Here is a 22,058-nt window from a genome sequence, read left to right as displayed (position 1 = left end):
GGATAGATGAGAACTCATCAAATTTGCAGCTGGCAGGAATAGCCAAAACCCCAGAAGATAGACTTAAGATAAGCTTAAAAGGGATCTTGGCAGACTGGAACATTGGGCCCTATTTAACAAAATAAAATTCAGTGGTGAAAAAAGTAAGGTTCTACATTTAGGCAAGAAAAATGAATTGCACAAGTATAGTATAGGTGGTACCAGGCTCAATAGTAATAATTGTGGGACAATCACTTAAATAACTTATCTTTCTGTGTATAAGACGCTATTTTTTCCTGCAAACACCCTGTTCAAAAATCAGGTGTGTCTTATACAAGTGCAGCATCTTAAACACAGAAAAATAATGGTAACCTTCACAGCCCAGGGCATGCCTGTGTAGGTTGCCATGCCACCTGGTGCTGATGTCAAGCCCCTGTGGGCTTGCCACTAGTGGGGGGGAGAGGGCAAGATTGTCGGCAAGCCGAACTTCCAGATTTGCCAGTTCAGCTGTTCAGCGCTCCGCCGAACAGCTGATCGGCACGGAGAAACTCGCATGCCAGAACTTCTTATAGAAGGGTGCGTCTTATAGATGGAAAAATACGGTATCAGCCAGCAGTGTGCTGCAGCTGCCAAAAAAGCCAACATAGTTCTAGGCTGCATCAACAGAGGGATAGACTCACAATCATGTGAAGTATTAATACCACTTTATAATTCCTTGGTAAGACCACATTTGGAATACTGCATCCAGTTTTGATTGCCATAATGTAAAAAAAGATGCTGAGACTCTAGAACAGCCTTTTCTATACTGCACATCCCTAGAAAGCTTCTGATATATGCTCGCACCTCTTACAAAAGTTTGAAATAACAGCCACGATTTATGCATATACACTATAATTTTGAAAACCCAAGTTTTTGCATCCCCTGGAATATCGTCTTGCAGCCCTGGTTGGGAGCCCCTGCTCTAGAAAGAGTGCAGAGAAGAGAAACAAAGATGATTAGGGACTGGAGGCTAAAATGTATAAACAATGGTTGCTGGAATTGGGTATGTCTAGTTTCATGAAAAGAAGGACCAAGGTGACATGATAGCAGTGTTCCAATATCTAAGGGCTACCACAAGGAAGAGGGAGTTAACCTATTCTCCAAAGCACCTGAAGGCAGGACAAGAAGAAATGGATGGAAAGTAATCAAGGAGAGAAGCAACCTAGAACTAAGGAGAAATTTCCTGACAATTAGAAAAATTTATCAGTGGAACAATCTGCTTCCAGAAGTTGTGAATGCTCCAAAACTGGAAGTTTTTAAGAAGAGATTGGACAACCATTTGTCTGAAATGGTATAACGTTTCCTACCTGAGCAGGGGTTTGGACTAGAAGACCTCCAAGGTCCCTTCCAACTCTGTCATTCTGTTATTCTATTATTCTATTCTATTATTAAGCCCCTCAGATATTGGAACATTGCTATCATGTCACCCATAGTCCTCCTTTTCACTAGAATAGACATACCCAATTTCTGTAATCGTTCTTCAAATGTTTTAGTCTCCGAGCCCCTAATCATTTTTGTTGCTTTTCTCTGCACTCTTTCCAGAGTCTCAACAACTTTTTTATATTATGGCAATCACAACTGCATGCAGTATTCCAAGTGTGGTCTTACTAAGGCATTATAAAGCAGTACTAACACTTCACATTATCTTGATTCTATTCTTCTTTTAATGCAGCCTAGGATTGCATTGGCTTTTTTGGTGGCTGCCACACACCGCTGGCTCATATTTAAGTGGTTGTCTAACAGGAGTCCTAGATCTCTCTTGCAGTTGCTGCTATTGAGGTTCCACCTGTACATTTGATTTTTCTTCCCTATGTGTAAAACCTTTTCTTACCATTGAAGTTTTTAAGTGTTTTAATGTTTAAGTGTTTTGCTCCCTTATTGCAATCAATTGAAAAATAGTCACCAACTGAACTATCTCTTACCCAAGGCACATTCACAGGGAACTCAGTACTAAATCATTCTAAACAAGGTATTTATGGGTTGGAGTTTCAAGAGTGGCAGGGCAGTTCCTCCTACTATAAAATATTGTTTTGATTCTTGAGAGTTATAGGGTATACATCATGGCACTGATGTCACTGTAGAAGGAATGGCCTTGTAAACCAAAATAGGGGGAAACAAGTGGATTAGGAAAATCAAACATGGTGGTAGGATGCATGTTGAGAACTATCCAAATATTGTATGGTTGTGTGTTGGTTTTCTCACATGACAACCCTTATGCAAATGTGAAAACCCATTCATTCAAGTTTATATTAAGTTGAATTGCCCAAGCTAGCATGATTCCAATGTCTCATTGTTTGTGCAGACTGAATACCCACATAGGGACAGAAAGTGGCATTAGGATTTATCATATGTGTATTTCTTTATAATAAGAGGCAAAATGCTAAATCTGGCTTTATGTGGAACAATGTGTAATTACTAGCTCCAGTTAACAGCTTTATTTGGCTCTATTTATTTTTTAGAAATTATAATCTGCGTAACTGGCCTGCAAAATACTAGGTGCTCCTCCTCTTACGTGGAATTATTCTGCAGAAAGCAAATAGTAAAGATAAATATAATTTTCATTGTTGTTTCAACCAACAGCTTTCTTAGTGTTTCATCAGTATCTGATGAGAGTACTAGTTGGAAGGCCTTTCCTACTGGATATGACTACAGAAGATTACTGGGATGATAATCATAGTTATGTATTCAGTATCATTGTTCAAAGTAAATTTTTTGAACAGGTAATACATAAACTGTTTTTCTCAACTGTTTGGTAAAGTTTACTGTGTATCTACATCTCAAATGTTTATGCCAGCACTTTCTATCAAATACATATAGCACAATAAACTTATTTTGGATTTGATCTGCTTATAGTAGAAATCTCTTCTTGGGGTAGGATATATACAGTAGGTATAATAAGATAAAAACAAATAAGTTCGAACAGGATAACATTAAACCACAAACTGTTTAATACAAGTGCTGAGCTTTAGTCAGCCAACACTGCCGACATCGTCAGAGCATAAAAGCAAGGTTGCTGGGAGTTCTCTTATATCACCAGTTGACTCTGCATTCGACTTTTCGACCTGGTCACTGGTCCACTCATCATCTCTGGTTGTTTTATTTTTAAAGAGCATGCATTTGCTGCTACAGAAATAGTTTCCAAGGTTGCTGTTCCAAGGTAGAAAAAGAACAGTGACGATGTTGGCAGTGTTGGCCGATGAAAGCTCAGCACTTGTATTAAACAGTTAGTGGTTTAATGTTATCCTGGTGTTCGAACTTATTTGTTTTTATCTTATGGCTTTACCCAGGATTCGTATTTTTAATATAATTAGAGACAAGTAGGTATATTATAGGGAAATAATATTAAAGGAGTATTAACTATGTATAACAGAGAGATTCTAGTATGGATTAATATTCAGGACAGAATAAATGTGGAATAGTTCAAACAGTTGTAAGCCAATTATCTTCTTCAGGTATTCTCAACCAGTGGTTGTCATCCCTTCAATTCCCAATCCATTCCTGTCACCACATAGGTAGATAGTGAATTCTAGGATGAAGGAAGCTTTGTGCTTCCTGCTACAATAGACTTTCTAGTCCCAGTTGTCATGCGGAAGGAAGGAAAGAAGGAAGGAAGGAAGGAAGGAAGGAAGGAAGGAAGGAAGGAAGGAAGGAAGGAAGGAAGGAAGGGACTTTCCATATTTGTTTGACTCTGCATAACAATCAGATAAAGTAACAAAGTAAAAACCACAGATATAATATGTAAAATTTCATATTAATATTAGAAAAACCAAAGATATAAACCCTGGGCAACAAGAAGGATAAAAATGGCCAGCTCAACAATGGAACCATCCCAGTAATCTTTAGTACCCTGGGAACCCCAGGCATAATAACTAAGTTTTGAGGGCCTTTTGGAAAAAAATTAGTACATAAATAACTCATATTTAATTTTAATCCCTCTTGGCCACAAATCCAGAAAGACCCCTAAATCAAGGGTCCCCAACCTGTGGGCCACAGTCTAGTAGTGGGTCATGGCCTGCTGGCCACTGGGCTGCGGGACAGGCTGGCCAGTGTGTACACATGTATGTGCACACAACCCCACTCATGCAGCCCGCAGGGCACAAAAACGGGCTGCTGCCTTGCTACAGGGCACAAAAACAAGATGATGACGCACCACGGTGTGCAAAAACAGGATGCCACCATGCTGCGGGGTACAAAAACAGGGCAAGAAAACAAGATGCTGCCGTGCCATGGGCATGAAAATGAAAATGGGACACTGCCACAGCACAGGACACAAAAACAGGGAGCCACACCACAGGGCACAAAAATGGGGTGCTGTGTCATGCAAGAATGGGGCAGGGCTAGCGAGCATCATGTGTGCACTAGCGCCACCCTGTTTGCATCATGTGCATGCTCACAGCCCCGTGCACATGCATTTAAAATGCTTCCTCTTCCCTTTCCCTCCGGTCCACCAACTGAAAAAGGTTGGTGACCTCTGCCCTAAATCATGACCCTATTCTTGGACAGGAAATGCCTGTCTGTTTAGGGTTAACATTGACACCAAAGAAGAACCACAATGTATAAACCTCTTACTTTGCTTCAATCTGAACCTGTTCTCTCCTGTCCAGACCATAACAGTCGCCAGGCGCCAAGTCAGAACAGGATCTTCCTCATGAGACATTGTATAGTACAGTGTAGGGTAGGATAGGGTAGGGTAGTGTCATGTCGTGTCGTATCAAATTGTATCGTATCCTATACTATACTATAGTATAATCCATCAGTACATTGGATGACTCCCCCAGTGGTTTCATATAAATGTTACAAAGCAAGGGGATGAGGTACGCCTTAATGAAGGGCTATGGGACAACCTCTCCTTCTCCACTGCAACGGATAGTAAAGAGCAGACCTACTTCAAAACAATTATCCAAACCTCCAAACACTGCAGGTGGTCCAGAAGATGCTATGATAAATAGTATCAAAACAGACCAGAAATGATCAAATGAATAAATCAGCACCATGTAAAGCAAGTCTTTTCCTTTCTTCGGTCCCTTCAGATTTTCTCAGGCGGAAACAAGGCAGCTTAAGTGGAAACTTCACTCATATGAACTTAAACATGGTATAATTTTTCATGAGATTACAGTGCATATGTTGATAAAGCAGGATCCACAATTCAAAATAGAGTTTTACTCACATTCAAGCAAACCGCCAGCAGAACTCATCTTGCTCTGCTCAAATAGGAAGAACAGTTAGGGAGGTAAGGACGTATGCCCCCAGCATATACAGACCCATCACTCTCCATACATAAGCCATTGCCCTCTAGGAGAATCCCTGAAGAAGTTTGTGTGAGGGTGGGAATGCATCTGTTCTATTCCAACTACTGTATTTTAAATTGTGATATGTACTATCTTGTGCCCAATTAAATTCCAAGTATTTCTAGGACTGCACTGCAAGATTCCTGAAAGCAACAATATATAATTTTTAATAGATAACTTTTGTATTATTGTTTCTCTTTTTAGCTGAATGAAACCATTCACTTAAAATGCATGCATTATATTTGCTATATTTCAATATACAAAGAACATCACCACTGAAGACGTATTTCTCCCACTGAAAATTCTTGAACTAGCATAGATATTTAACCATTTTAATAATTGGGCTTTCATAGATAAAGCTTTATGAAGGGATAAAAATTATTTATTTTATATTGGGGTGAATTAATATTATGCTTTTTAATTATCATCCCTAGGGTAAAACTACCTTAGCTGTGATTCTGCCATTTGCCAGTCTCTTATGTGATGTTGCATGTATTGTATTAACCTTGAAGAGTTCCTGCTCCTACCTTAAAGCAATGCACTATGTTCTACCTTATGAATTGTCTCCATCAGACTGGCTGTCTCCAGAGAATACGGCCGAGTACAGTAATTCAGAGATCAGAAAATATTTGAAGGTTCTGCCGGTAAGGATACTAAAAAAATTCCAAAATGTTTTAGACAGGAGAAAAACAAAGGTGTAGCAATATGGTCTTTGGCCACAGATTAAACCGCTTCAGAGATGGATCTAATCAGACACCTGGAATCAAAGTGTGGCACTGAATTTCATTGTAACCATTCCTTTAGTTAGGAAATGAATTATTTTTGTTTTTTAAAAAGGATAAGGCAGCTATAGCAAATTTGCCATGGTTAAGATATAGATGAGTGTGCTTCGCTTATTTGTGAGATAGCATTGTATACCGTAGCAACCTGTCTGAAGATTGTCAGTTTCTCTCACCTTATTTACCTCATAATTATACTTATTATGAGGTAAATAAGGTGAGAGAAACTGATAATCTTCAGTGTATAATCATTCCAGTAGTATCTAGCTTCCTGACTCTCCATATGGAAACTAGAAGTTAGGAGAAACTCTCAGTTGATACAGTGAAGTCCCCAAGGTGTGATCAAAAAGGTCAAGATGGCGGGCCACAAGAAGATTGCTGAAACTTTGCTTATATTTATATGTGTACTGCATGTGCAATTAACATAAAAAACAGAGTTTCAATCTCATAACTTCCCTCTTGATTTTTTTTACCATACTTTGAGGAGAAGTATAGGCAGCAAAAAAGTTGCAGAGTACAGGACACTTGTAAAAAAAAGGTACAAGTACAATGGCAATCTGACAATGATAAAGTATGTTATCTGAGAAACCGTCTCATTGTGATGGGACTAGCCTGCCCCACTCGTTCCCAAGGAAAGTGCCTACTTCAGATCCCATCAGCCAAAGAATGTTGGCTTGTGGGTTCCAGGAAAAAGTAGTTATTACTCTGGGCCCTGCCCTCTGGAGTATTCTCCTGTCAGAGGTGAGGTCCACCCAAATGTCCCTGGCTTTATGCAGCACCTAAGAACTTGACTCTATTGCTTGGCCTGGAGGGTGATTGACTGGTAGAGAAGATTCCCACCCCAGGCCTCCCATCATCTTGGTTTTTAATTTTTCTATTCGTTTTTTCTAATTTTAACTGCTTTTAGTACTTTTTTATTTTAAAGCCACCCAGTCACTGTATCAGTGAATGGGCAGCATAGACATTTAATAAACAAAATCTGTTCCGAAGTATCATTGAAAGAAATTCTGAACATTTCCCACCTTGTGCTTTCTTGCAAATCATTTGGGTTGTTTTTTTTTTTTCATATCCTGATCTCTGGCAGCGCCTCTGTTAACCCAACTGTACAATCATTTTATATAGTGAAGCAGAAATCCAGCCACTGCAAAATTCTTGGTCAAAGCTATATGTCACAAAACATTAGGACTGTGCAATGTTTGAATTTAGTCTCTGGAATATAGCGGTATAATGTAGCACCTGTATGTAAAACTTTAAAGCAGTTGTGCCTATTCCAGGGTTACATTTTTTCCCTCTGCACATTTTCAAGCATTTTTTGAAAATTAAATGGAAAATGCTGGAAGCCATATTTTTCAACCTTTTTGTAGAGAACAACTCAAATCTAGTCCTGGCTTTTGGATCCATCAGAAACAACTGTGCACTTTGAATTTCCCTCTCCAAACTCCAGGAGTATAGAAAAGCCCAGGTGATCCCATCAATTTTAGGTTACAAATTCATAGCCAAGCTTTAGAATTCCAGCAGGACTCTCAGAATCCCAGAAGGGCAGTTCCGAGGTCCCAAGAGTGAAATGGAGTGAGAGTCCGGAGCTGGTGGGAAGCAAATGAGTGCATTATACTTAAACTCTGTGTAAAGTTTTGTATCCTTTATTTGTCTTTTATATGTACATATGTACCTATTCCCTCTTTTGTGTGAGAATTGGATGGATATTTTGCATATGTATTTCCTGAAATCCATTTGCTTTCTATGAACTAGATTGCCCTCAACAGTCTGGTAAGTAAAAGCCTGTGGGTTTAGCAGCAGCACCGTGACCAACTCTCCCTCATATAAATATAGCTAGAGATTTTGTTTGGCTATTGTTTATTTGAGGTTTGTTGGTTTGTTGATCTCATTTCTTTGCTTTTTAACAAATTACTATATCCAAGTGTTTTTCTCTCTGGAGCTTACAACACTTCATCATAATTACAGACATGAGCATCAACTAGGTGGCTAATATTTTTGAGAAAAAAAATCTCCACATACATATTTGATTATGTAAATTATACTGAAGACTGGGATTTGTATCACAATTTAAAGACCACTTTCAGTGGAATCAGGGTAATTTCATAGGAAACAATGATACTAGGAAATTCATAGGAAATTAAGTTCTAATTAAGTTAGAAAAAGGATGCTAAAGTAATTTTCATATTCCCCACAGTTTTTGTTGTTATTATTAATATAGGTGAATTATAGACCACCATCTGAAATGGGAATTGCTGTTCCACTCACAGATAATTTTTATAATGCAGATCCAAGTAAACCTAGAATGAGAGATTATTTTGAAGGATCAAAAGTAAGTTTTGGTTATTAATCATGTTTGTCTTTTGAATGCCATGATTTTTAAGATTTAAATAAACTTAAAATATCTTGCTTTTATGCATTATGTTAATGTACAATGTTAATATACAAGTGTATTCATAAATTACAAGTCACTCATAATATTGAAAAGCAGTTGCAAATCCCTTTCCGTCCCTGCTCTACCATTTAGGAGCCTATATGTGAACAAATGATAGTCAAAAAATGTCACTAACTTAAAAACCAGATCACTGTTTAGTCATTCTTTGATCTCTCAGTTTTAGTTCAACGGATATCTTTTCCACAGACCTCTGGAAAGTACAAACAGTGTGCTAACAAATCAAGCCGAGCTGAATGCAAATGTGCTGATAATATGAAGTTGTCATTTTCTGTTGCCTTTTCAGACTGTAAAGAGAAGGTAAGCATTAATTGCCTCCTAATTAAATCAATGTGTTTGAAAAGGGCTTCATTCTAGAAATAATTTTTGAAGATAAGGACTGGATTTACAAAAACACAGTAACATTCAGAATGAAATATAATCAACTACCTGATATTTAATTAGCAATATTTTTTTTAAAAAAAAAGTGCGAGAGGCACACCTCTCTAAAAAAAGAATTCCAAAAGATGGGTTGTCCAAGTGAAAGAATTTGTTACCACCCAATGTGGATCAAGAAGTCTCTAAGGTAAAATACGACAAGGGAACAATCTACCTGCTGCTAGGCTTGCTTTAGTGCAAAAATGGAAGAGCAAGGAAATTCCCACAGAGGAAGAGTTAATACATAAAATATTAGCATGTGCGGAAATGGACAGGCTCACAATGATATTAAAAGATAAATGTGGATCAGTTTATTATGAAACCTGGGATAAATTTTACCGCTGGAGGAGTTTGAAGATGAATGTTAAGATAGAAACATATGTTATTTTAGAACAAGTATTGTATATAAAACTTAGATGTATATGTAGAGATGAAGAATTGATTGTAAAAAGTAGAATAATCTGATAAGAATGTATATACTGGAATGTCACGTTAAATCCAATGTTTGTTTGTTTTTAACTGTATTATAAATAACATTTGTAAAAAAAAGAGAAGTCTCTAAGGTACAGGTAGTGTGCATCCTTGGTACCCTCTGAGCTTGCAGTTGTTGCATTACTAAAATAGGTAACATCAGCAGTGCACCGAGGATCCCACAGTTCAATCCTGAACGACAAATATTCTCTTCTGTTGATACACAGAAAGTTTAGTATGCAAACATAGCTCCCTTGAAATCTAGCTGACAGCTTTGTCTCCAAAAAGATAGAGAAGGGAAGTAGAGCAGGGGTTTCCCAAGTTTAAACCTTTAAGACTTGTGGACTTCAGCTAAAACTAAAGTCCACAAGTCTTAAAGATGCCAAGGTTAGAGACCCCTGAAGTACAGAGTCAGGACTCAATTCTCACTAACAGAGATGAAATGATAGACGGCGTTGAAGTTACAGGAACCTTGGGGGGGAGTGATCATGCAGTATTGGAATGCAACATTATGCAAGCACAAGGAATAGAAAAAAGCCAAACTAGAGTTTTGGACTTTAAGAGAGCTGATCTAAATAAAATTAGAGAGAACTTGGGAAGGATTACATGGATGAAAATCCTCAAGGAGAAAATGACCCAAGAAGCTTGGGTAACTTTAAAAATGAGATTATAAAAAGCTAGTCTAGCACAATATTAATAAAGAAGAAAAATCTCAAAAGAAATCAGCATGGTTGCACAAAGAACTCTCTGATAAGCTGAAAGACAAAAAGGACAAATATAAAAAGTGGGAAAAGGGCATATAACTAAGGCAAAATACATTAGCTGCAAAGCTGCAAAGATGAAGTAAGGAAAGCTAAGGCCCAAAATGAATTAAGGCTTGTGACAAGTCAAAAATAACAAAAAAAACCTTCTTTCAACATGTAAAAAACAAGAAAAAAGGAAATGATTGGTCCATTAGTGGGAGAAAGTGGCGAGAAAGTGATAAGCAACAGGGAGAAAGCAGAACTCTTTAACTTGTTTTTTGCATCCGTCTTTACACAAAGAGAAAAAACAGTCCAACCTATCAAAAACAGTAGCATAAAAAACAGATTAGAAACACAAGTTAAAATAGAGAAGAAAATAATAAGTGAGCACCTGTCTACCATAGATGAGTTCAAATCACCAGGACCAGATGGATTACACCCCAAAGTTCTGAAAGAACTGGCAGAAGTGATCTTAAAACCACTGAATTATATCTTTCAAAGATCCTGTAGCACTGAGGAACTACCAGAGGACTGGAAAAGAGCTGATGTAGTTCCCATCTTCAAAAAAGGAAAAATATGGATCCAGGAAACTACAGATCTATCAGCCTGACCTCAATACCATGGAAGATTCTGGGAAAGATAATCCAGCAACAAATCTGCAAACACCTAGAGGCAAACAAAGTCATTACCAAAAGCCAACGTGGGTTTGTCAAAAACAGATCATGCCAAATAAATCTTATTGCATTCTTTGACCAGATGACAAAATTAGTGGACCAACAAAATACTACAGATATAATTTACTTGAACTTCAGTAAGGCATTTAATAAAACAGACCACAACCTACTACTTGATAAGATAGAAAATATAAGTTAGACAACACCACCACCACATGGATTCATAATTGGCTGGCCAACCGCACTCAATGTGTAGTCCTTAATGGAACTGCATCTATATGGAGGAAAGTATGCAGTAGGGTACCCCCAAGGCTCTGTTTTAAGCCCTTACTCTTCAACATCTTCATCAATGATTTATTTATTTTTTTAGAAATGTTTTATTGATTTTTTTAAGTAACAATCCTTAGTGCCTAGTGTACAGCGTGTTGTCTTGGTTCGTATATTTTGAAAAAAAAATAATGGTGGTTCATTAACAGTCAATAATAATTAATTTTTGAACTTCCATAATTAGTATATTAATTAATAGTATACTTCTTTGATCTTCCCTTCTCCCAATAGTATTCTCCTTCAACCTTAAACAAATATAATTCTTAATATTTTCAATGCATATATGGTTAAATATAAACATTTTTTTCATGTTTGTACAAATAATAACATCCATGTATGACATTTTTTTCTTACCAGCTTGTGCTGTTTTTATAAACATCATCTTATTAGTTCACCATATATCCTATTTTCATCATTCTTATTTAAGTTTAATTTCCCCTTAATATTCAAACAATTCTTATCAGTCATAATTTTCTCAATATTTATCATCTAAATATCCAGATTTTCCATTTAGATATACCATTCCAAGGTTTTCATATTTCCTGTGTTATAAAAATACTATACTGCTTATCTATCTTATGACATCTGCCTATAACATCTTTTCTGATTGGTTTATATTTCACTTATATAATAATAATAATAATAATAATAATAATAATAATAATAATAATAATAATAAAGTTGGAAGGGACCTTGGAGGTCATCGAGTCCAACCCCCTGCTCAGGCAGAAAACCCTACACCATTTCGGACAAATGGCTGTCCAGTCTTTTCTTAAAAACTTCCAGTGTTGGAGCATTCACTGCTTCTGGAGGCAGGTTGTTTCATTAGTTAATTGTTCTAACTATCAGGAAGTTTCTCCTTAATTCTAGGTTGCTTCTCTCCTTGATTAGTTTCCATCCGTTGCTTCTTGTCCTGCCCTCAGGTGCTTTGGAGAATAGCTTGACTATCTCTTCTTTGTGGCAGCCCCTGAGATATTGGAACACTACTATCATGTCCCCCCTCCTCCTCCTCTTCATTAAACTAGACATACCCAATTCCAGCAACCATTCCTTATATGTTTTAGCCTCCAGTCCCCTAATCATCTTTGTTGCTCTTCTCTGTACTTTTTCTAGATTCTCAGCATCTTTTTTACATCGTGGTGACCAAAACTGGATGCAGTATTCCAAGTGTGGCCTTACCAAGGCATTGTAAAGTGGTATTAGTACTTCACGTGATCTTGATTCTATCCCTCTGTTAATGCACCCAGCACTGAGTTGGCTTTTTTGGCAGCTGCAGCACACTGCTGGCTCATATTTAAGTGATTGTCCACTAGGACTGTAAAAGTTAATTTGTTAAATCACTATATATCCTATTTTTGAAGTTCTTATTTAAGCTTAATTTCCCCTCAGTATTTCAATCCTTCCTTAGTCCTAATTCTCTTCAACTTAATTTACCTTTAAATTTCAAACTTTGGAATCTTATAACAGCTGCAAGATTATTGGTCGGGCAATATTGGAAGAAAGATTCTTTGCCTGCTATGGAAGAATGGATTCTTAAGATGTCTAATTTAGAAGAATTGGTGAAAATTTCTGCTTATTTGAAGGATTATTCACAAGAAAGATATATTTCGGTTTGGAGAAGATGGATAGACTATATTCAAAATAAATATGGGAATAAAAAGTTTCATTTACTTTTTGAATAATGAGTATTATTAGTATTAGTATTATTGTTATTATTATTATTATTATCATCATCATCATCAATAGTTTATTATAGTGGAATTTTTATTATAGCGTATTGTTTAAGAATTAGGATATTAATTTGTTTATGTATTATGCTTATTTGGAATTTGTTTATTTTATGTTAAAAGGGAGTTAAAGTGTATTATGGATTTGGTTTTTATATAGTTGGTTAATGTTATTTAGATTATGATTATCATATTTGTAACCCTGTATTCAACTCTGGGAAGTGTGGGAGGGGGAGGGGATGGGGGGGTTTTAGGATTGTTTTGTTGTAAACTTTTGTAAAACTTTTCAATAAATTTCAAACTTTTCATTCACATATATCATCCCAATATTTTTACATTTTATATATTATGAAAAATACTATATTACTTATATCTCTTATCCCTCTTATTGTAAGGCCCCTTTATATCCAAAGTTATCTGTTCTTTTAAGCATATTCAAACAAGTGTTTGCTCATGTACAGTAATACTCCATCTGGTAGGGTGAGTCAAATCACTTGAATCTGTCTCTGGCCTTCTTCTTTTGCCAGGTAGCTTTTCAAATTGATACATTCTGATTGCAGGAAGTTCTTGTATTTTTGTAAGTATTGTTGGAAGGGGAGAAGACAGAATGCGTAAAATATATGCTTTTTGTCTCCTGGACTCTAATGGTTCTCCTGGCAGCTCTATAGTCCATTTTGTTAAGTATTCTTTCTTAACAAAAGGGCTTTGGCCTTCCAGATTGGAGACTTTACTATCAAGCGACTATTTTGCTTTGGCTTAAAGAATGGATTATATTGAGAAATAAAAGATTGCTTTATTTAGAGGGACACGACCTTCAGTTAGGTTGGCATGCTTTTATATGGTACAAGAAATCTAAAGCACATAAGTACTTTCAAAATCATGCGATAAGAAATGTACTACTCTCAGAATGGGAGAAAATTAAACATAAAATATATATGAAAATACCTGAGTGGCTTTCAACAATGGAAGCATTTGCTCATCCAAATCTGATTAACTATGACAAACTGGTTAGTTATAAAGACATTTTGGACAAGGAGGGAAAACTTAAGGACCAGTAAACTTTACAACTACAAGGTATTGACTTGACATGGTGGTCCTATTTACAAATTCAAACAAGATACAAAAAAGATATAAAATCGACAGGTTTTTACAAAGAACAGACCCCATTAGATAAAATTTTGTTAAAAACAGATGAGAATTTGATTAGAAAACTCTATAAATTTCCTTTAAACTGGAAGATGGAAGAAGAACAAGTGAAAGAAACAATGATAGTATGGGCAAAGAACTTTGGATATTCTATAGATTTGGAAGACTGGCAAAAACTTTGGGATAAAAATATTAAGCTTACAAAAGCGGTAACATATAAAGAAAACTTATATAAGATGTTTATAGATGGCATATGACATCAGTTTGCTTAGCAAAAATGTTTAAAAATGTTTCAGATATTTGCTGGAAATGTAAACAACAGCCAGGCACTTATTACCATGCCTGGTGGATATGCCCTATTGCTAAGAAATATTGGTCTAAGATCCATAGATGGTTGGAAAAGATGACGAAATTACAGATAGAATTTAAATCGGAATTGTTTTTGTTAGGAATATTAAGATCTAATTATGGTAAAGAGAATGATTATTTGATATTGCATGTTTTAACAGCTGCAAGGATAATATTTGCCCAATTTTGGAAAAATGAGAACTTACCGTCTGACCAGATTATAATTACTAAAATTTTAGAGTGTGCAGAAATGGATAGATTAACATTAGAAATGAAAGAAAAAGATGATTCAATTTATTTTAGAACTTGGGAAAAATTCTACCAATGGTTAGAGACACGTTAGAACTTGAAGGATTCAATATTTTAGAATAGATGACTGATTTGTAACCGAGTTCTAACCAACATTTTGATGATATGATTATTTCCCTGACTTACTGATTTTTATTTGTTACTTTTGACTGTTAGGATTTTTTGAGATTTTATTAGTAGTGTTTACTTAATAGATTAACGTATTTGTTTACTAATTTTTCTTAATATGTTATAGTCTAAGCTTCGGTAAAAATGGTTGAAAATGATATTTACTCATTATGATCCGGACGGTAGCTTGTTTGTTGAAATACGTGATTGTACCTATCCTTATTTTACCCTAAATCCTTCATTCCCTTCCCTTTCCCCTCTCCTCCCACCCCCTCCTTTTACCATACCTGTATTGTCCCTATTTTTCCTCATCTATATAAACTTAATAAAATTTTGTTAAAAAAAAATAATCCCAGTTTCTCACATGGTCCCTTGAAAAAATTAATTGCCCATTCTTGCCCTATAAGACATTGGTAGAGGGAGAAACAAAATTATACACAAAGTAACTCTTCTTATGTAGTTTCTCTAACTTCTTATCTTTCAAATGGAAAAATATTCTCAAAACAGATTGTCCCACTGATCCTTAACTTCATATATATATAATGATTTTAACATCTCTGTCTCCATGGTTCATTTGTCTTTAGGCTCTGCGGATGAAATTTCCAGTAGAAAAGCTTCCTCTCTATTTTATGGTGGAAGATGAGGGTTATTTTTTCAATCTGACATCTCCTTATTTTGTCACCATAAAAGAAGTAAATAATAGAACCAACTGGAAAATTTCAGGTAATCAGCAGACTGCTGGGGTTCAGAAGGAATCTTTCTGAGAAATTCTATTAAAAATATTTGTTCTTTAATGCTCTCTTCCTTGCCATATCTACAATAACGTACAACGAAAAATATTGTTTTCCAGATCTATTTACTTTCATTTTCACTTTCACTATTCTTGAAGAGTTTCACCCAACCCTGTTTCCACCCAAACACTATCCATGATAAAGAGTTTCGATTATACTTTGCTTTACCAAGTTTTAAGTTATCATCATAACAAAAAAATTCTGCTGCAGATAGCTCTCATTCCTAATTTCTAATCTAAATTTTTAGTTTTAGCTTTTACAAAAGGATATCTTTATTCAAAGCACTGGCTAATTCACCCTTTTTATGTAGGATTTATTTACCACTGAAATGTATAATCAGACAATATGTGGAACTATAACTTTAACTATTTTATTTATTTTTTCCAGGTACCAATGAAACATTAAGTTTGACAAAACTAAGGATGCACTTGGAGAGTAAGGTCAAAACCAAGTTGTATAATCCAGATGGGCTAACTATATCAATAACAGTAAGCTTCTGATAAAATACATATTTTGAATAGAAAAACTGAAAGTGTTGCAACAATCTGGCATACCTGCTGCTAAAACTGTTAAAATACTAAAAAGGGCAAGACTTTGATCACCTAATCAGAGCCACCAGCTTGTGCCTTCTGCAGATGACGCTGAGTAAATTGTCTAGTATTAAAACACTAGGTAATCCCCATTTCCATTCCCTACTTGAGTTCCAGAGTAATTTGGATGTAGCCATTTCCCTAGGCATGGGATAGGAAATTAAAACTGTCACTCAATTTTCCTGAAGGTGGAGATGCGCTCAATTTAACTAAAGCCTAGCACAGGGATAGGCAACCTCGGCTCTTTTATGACTCATGGACTTCAGCTCCCAGTCCATGAGTCATAAAAGAGCCGAGGTTGCCTACCCCTGGCCTAGCAGGATGTTCCCCTTCCTCAGGAGTAGATTTTTAAACAAATGGCACCAATTTTCCCCTTTCCCACTCTCATCAAGAGTGATGACAGCCAAGTTATTTACTGTTTTGGAATGCACTGTGTTAATAAAAAATGGTGCAGAAATAAAGAATAAAGCATTTTTATGTTGAATTCTACCTCAGCCTGTTGTAGGGCTACCATATCTTGGCTTCAAAAATCTGGATGACCATTAGAGGGCATGTGTCAAGTACCTATCATCCAGGTTTTTGCAACCCAAATAGAAACTATATTTGTAACCCTCCCTCCGCCACTCCCGCCCCCAATGGAACCAAAAGAACCAGTGCTTTTTTTTGTAAAAAAAAAAAAAAAAGTGCCAGAACACACACACGTCATACAACCCGCCTTGCCTACTATAAAAGGTTCCATCCAAAAAAGGTGCCGGAACTCCGTTCTGGGCGTTCTGTGACCAAAAAAAGCCCTGAAAAGAACTGTCTGACACAAAGAAAATTCAGCAAGGCAAGCAGGTCAAAAAGATTCTTTACTACTGACAGTCTGGGGAAAATGTGAATGACATCGGCATCACAAGCCACAGATAGGTTAAACCTTTCTTCCTTGGTCATGATCTTGGTCAAAATGACCAATCAAAGAAGTGGCAATTTTAACTGTAGAGAAAAATCTTTGTTCTGGCACCAAAGGGCGAATTTTCCCATCCTAATGTTAATTACCACCCTACTGCTGTATCTTAAATTGAATACCTGTATCTCAACAAAAAATCTGAAATCATATTTGTTAAAATTGCATGATTTTGCTATCTATGATTTGTTGAATAAACTCAATTGGTTAGTCTATACATTGCATTAAATAATTCAGGACAAATATTCTCACATAGTTCTCTAATTTTAGTAATTTCCCAATAGAAAAAAACGGCACCATGATATTCATATTCATGAATACTCAGAGAAGGCAGAATTGGCCTAGATAGACAAATAGAGGATAAATATAGCATGCGCTTAAATCCCTGTCCATCTGCCCAAATAAAGACACCTATCTAAAACCAATCAAGTTATTTAGGGCAGCAAATCTCACTTTGGAAATAAAGTAAAATAGTAATAGAGAAAGCAATTCATTTCCATGCATGTCCCAAAGGTGCTTTTCCAAAAAGAAATTCAACTTTCTTGGGGGGTGTTTTCTTGAAAACATTTTGCTTCTCATCCAAGAAGTTTCTTCAATTCTGTCTGAATGGTGGAGAATGGGTTTTCAGGAGAAAACAAAAAACAAAACAAGAGAGTCCAGTTGCCTTTTGGAAAAGCACCTTTGGGATAACCATGACCTGGATGACTGAGAATCCCCATAGACATTTCCATTCATGTCATTCAAAATATAAATTTAATACATGACACTAATTTTAACAGATTAAGCAATGTTAGAAAATGTATTTGTAGCAAAAGAAATATTATTATGCACTAATAAAAATAATGTTTCTTTTAACAGGGATCTGAACTTTTCCACTTTAGAGTATCCACTATTCCCGGAGTGTCCTTTTGCAATTTATTTGATGAATTTCAGGTATATTTTTTCATAGCATTGAAATATAGAAGAATGTGAAACACATCACAAATATATAGAATAATTACGTTGGCAAAAACTATTTATATACAGTAATTGTATCTTAGTACAGATATAACCACCAACAACTTCATCTTCACCAAATTTAAGTAATATTGTCTGAACTGTCCCTACAACAATGTCTGAGTGATAACATTTCTATAAATGAATATTGATAGAATGCCAAAATCCAATCTTCATAGCCCCCAACATAATAAAAGAGCCATGGGCTCAGGCAGATTCTTTATTCCTTTCCTTGTAGCAAGAGGAATCTCTCCTGCTTCTTTTCACAGACAACAAAGATTGATACTTTTGTTGTAACAGAAATACACAGAATACAGAAGAACAGAGTTGGAAGAGACCTTGGAGGTCTTCTACTCCAACCTCCTGCTCAAGCAGGAGACCCTATACCAGTGATGGTGAACCTTTTAGAGACTGAGTGCCCCAAAACTGGCCCTGCCCCCACTCCACCCCCTGCCCCACCTCCACTCTGCCTGCCCGCAGGGCCACTCACCGACTCCAGGGCCTGCCATAGATCGCCCAGGCAGCCCAGCAGCGCCATGGTGGCCATGCCCTCTGCCCACGCCCCGCAGCATCAACTGTGCATGATGGGGCATGAGGACAGATTCTTGTCTACGCTGCCTGGCTGCCATGTCCTTGGCTGTGCTGCTCCGTGTGGGCCACGCTTGGGGGCAACTCTCCTCCAGGGGGGCTGCTGGTGAGGAGGGGGTTGCGGGGAGAGACAAGGCTGGGGCAATGGCACATGTGCCCACAGAGAGGGCTCGGAGTGCCGTCTCTGGCACATGTGCCATAGGTTCGCCACCACTGCCCTATACCATTGCAAATAATTGGCTGTCCAATCTCCTCTTTAAAAACCTCCAGTGTTGGAGCACACACAACTTCTGGAGGCAAGTCGTTCCACTGATTAATTGTACGCACTGTCAGGAAATTTTGCCTTAATTCTAAGTTGGTTCTCTCTTTGGTAAGTTTCCATCTGTTACTTCTTGTCTTGCTTTCAAGTGCTTTGGAGAATAGGTTGACCCCTTCTTTGTGATATCCTCTCAAAAATTGGAAGACTGCTATCATGTCATCCTTAGTCTCCTCTTTGTTAGACTAGACAACTATTCATGATATGTTTCAGCTTCCAGCCCCCTAATCATTTTTTGTTGTTCTTCTCTGTGCTCTTTCTAGAGCTTCAATATCCTTTTTATTGTATTGCAGTGACCAGTACTGGATACACTGTTCCAAGTATGATCTTACCAAGGCAATATATAGCAGTAAAAGTAGTTTATGTAACCTTGATGCTATCCCTTCTGTTGATATAGACTAGGACTGCAGTGGCTTTTTTGGCAGCTGCAGCACACTGCTGGCTCATATTTCAGTGACTGTCCACTAGGACTCCAAGTTCCCTCTCAGAGTTACTACTGTTGAGCCAGGTACTATCTATTCAACAGCTATCATTTGATTTTTCTTATCCAGCATAAAACCTTACTTTTCTGACCACTGAATTCCATTTTGTTGGATAGGGTCCAGTGTTCAGGTTTGTCAAAATCCATCTGGATCTTGAGCCTATCTTGGCTATTCCTCCTTGCTTGGTGTCATCTGCAAATTTGATGAGTTCCCCTTCTATTCCTTCATCTAAATTGTTTATGAAGATGTTGAAGAGCACTGGACTTAAGACAGACCTTGGGATACCCTACTTCGTACTTCCCTCCATGTAGATGTAGTTCCCTTGAGGACTACAATGGATATACCACAAGTCTGAGCCCCTACTTGTCCCTTTCTAGAAATTAAGCAAGTTAAGTAAATATACCATTAAGGAATTCAAATATAACATTACAAGAATTTGGCAGGGATTAATTGACTGATTTATTGATATTCATTCATTCATTCATTTCTTATAATATACATATAACCTCAGGTTACAACTGTACTGGAACCTACCCATCACTATTGCAACTTATGATGGGTATAAAATTATTGGTTACATGACCAATTTTATGACCTTTTATGTGACAATTGCTAATAGAATTATCACAGTCATTAAGTGAATCTGTGATCATTAAAAGAAAACCATTTTTTCACTATACATGCAGTTTTGCCCAAAAATGGATGTAAATACTGGTTTTTCAATAAAACCATCATAAAATGTGTTATGTGACCACAGAACATCGCAAATGGCTAGAGATACAGCCTAAATGCCAAGTATCTAAAGTGTGGTCATGTGACCACATAGAGTGCAATTATTGGTTCTTCAAATTGAAGTCATAAGTAACCCCCGCCAGATAGCCCTGTCAGAACTTCAAACTGTCACTAAGTGGTCATAAGTTAAGGACTATGTATACTGCATTTGAAAGTCTAAATACTCCTAAAATGAAAATTCAGCTGAAAGAACTCTTCCCACTTCTTTCTTGCAATAAATTTTCAAATCTGCATTTTAATCCTGCAATGCTAACCTTGCCTTCAAAAGTACATTTATCAATGTAAACTTGAGTTATCTATCTCAAGTCCCAACTTTTAAAGTAGTGTGATTTTTTCAATTTACCAGGATATATTTTTTTATTGCAGATATATATCGATGATTCCCCGCTGGCTTTCCCAGGACAATATCTCATCAGCACAATTGTAGCTGTGTCAATAGGAGGGATTCTCTTTACGGCTTTTCTTCTGCATATCTATGAAATCCAGATAGTAAATTTTTTTAAAAGGAATAAAAACAGAAACAAAGTAGAATCAAAAACTTCAATTGTCACAGCTTCCGAAACATCTATTGAGAGCAATGAATCATAATTGTCAGTGTTCCCACTACCATGCCAATATGTGGCTATTTTTGTTTAATTTGGCCTACAAGAATTGAAGGGATTTGTTACAGTTTTTTTCTTGTAAGATAACACAAAGTATGTTCTTTTATTTCTAAATATGACATTATTCAAGTTGCTGTCGCCATGAACTTTCTAGGTTTTGAGTGGGGAAGTCGGTTATGTTTGCATTTATTTTTGCAAAAGTATAGACTGATATTTAGAAAATGTCATTCAACAGTATATAATAACATAATTAAAATGTAAAAGAAAAGAATTATTAAATATAAATCCATTCTATCTCTGTATTTATTAAGTACCAATTATTTCTTAATTAAAAGTTCCGTAGACCAAATCTAGCAATTATTGCAAGCATTGCCATTTATGTTAATACATTGCAAAAAAAGTAATTAAAGTTAAGAACAAACAAGATTAAAAACAAATAAAGTTAAAAACAAACATTATGAATGCATTATTATGTATTTTACTGTAGGGAGAAATTCCCTAATTATGAGGCTGATAAAATATAAATTAAAATATATATTACACTAATTTATCTCCTGCTCCTCCCCAAAAGTAAGTAAATTAAGCAGGGACATTTTTAGATTTTTAAGAAGTTATTCAGAGATAATTTCAAAGGGAAATAAAAGTACAGATAGCAAAAAAGAGGAAAAAAAAACACCAACCCCTGTTACATATGTGCTTCATACATCCAGGAATTTAAAACAAGGGCAAAGATTCAAAATATTATGTTTTTAAATTGTGTCTCTGCATATTAATATGGTTGGTTCATGCCATACAGCATGAGAATGCCCAACAGAAAAAGATGCACGATATAAAATGGAACCTGAAATAAAAATTAATAGCATAACAACATTCCTGTTCAAGGATTCAATGTAATACTTTGTTCTATTCCTCTCTCTTCCTTCTCCTCTCAAAGTGATTCCCAAACTATCTGTGGATTGCCACACAGTCATTCTGCTGAAAAGGAAGCATTATAGCTCCAAATGTAATGCCACAGGTTAAGATCTAATCATATTGATTACTGTTCAAATTTCTGTTTTCCGTGTCCAATAATAATGTAATTATACACAACACTTAGTGAATGTTCTTTAGGACATAGTAAGCTGTTGTGCATATCTCATTTTAACACCATAAGA

At 36.3% G+C, this 22,058-nt stretch overlaps 1 protein-coding gene across 2 annotated transcripts in view; it reads left to right on the top strand.

The window, feature by feature from the left end:
- The window catches only part of CATSPERB (cation channel sperm associated auxiliary subunit beta), a 72,847-nt gene extending 51,364 nt beyond the window's left edge, over positions 1–21,483 (top strand). For both annotated transcript variants that reach the window (XM_039346955.1, XM_039346954.1), the window contains 8 exons: positions 2,599–2,738; positions 5,741–5,950; positions 8,301–8,411; positions 8,721–8,831; positions 15,386–15,524; positions 15,980–16,080; positions 17,987–18,061; positions 20,669–21,483. In XM_039346955.1, coding sequence (XP_039202889.1) covers positions 2,599–2,738; positions 5,741–5,950; positions 8,301–8,411; positions 8,721–8,831; positions 15,386–15,524; positions 15,980–16,080; positions 17,987–18,061; positions 20,669–20,890 — 1,109 coding nt within the window. In that variant the 3' untranslated portion in view covers positions 20,891–21,483. The remainder of the gene's footprint in view (positions 1–2,598; positions 2,739–5,740; positions 5,951–8,300; positions 8,412–8,720; positions 8,832–15,385; positions 15,525–15,979; positions 16,081–17,986; positions 18,062–20,668) is intronic.
- Positions 21,484–22,058: the final 575 nt, after the last annotated feature.

The sequence above is a fragment of the Crotalus tigris genome, unplaced genomic scaffold, assembly GCF_016545835.1.
Source record: "Crotalus tigris isolate CLP2741 ecotype Arizona unplaced genomic scaffold, ASM1654583v1 scf7180000018040.1558517, whole genome shotgun sequence".
Lineage (NCBI taxonomy): Eukaryota > Metazoa > Chordata > Lepidosauria > Squamata > Viperidae > Crotalus > Crotalus tigris.
Note: the sequence above shows the minus strand (reverse complement) of the source record. Positions and strands in the feature narration are given on the sequence as shown.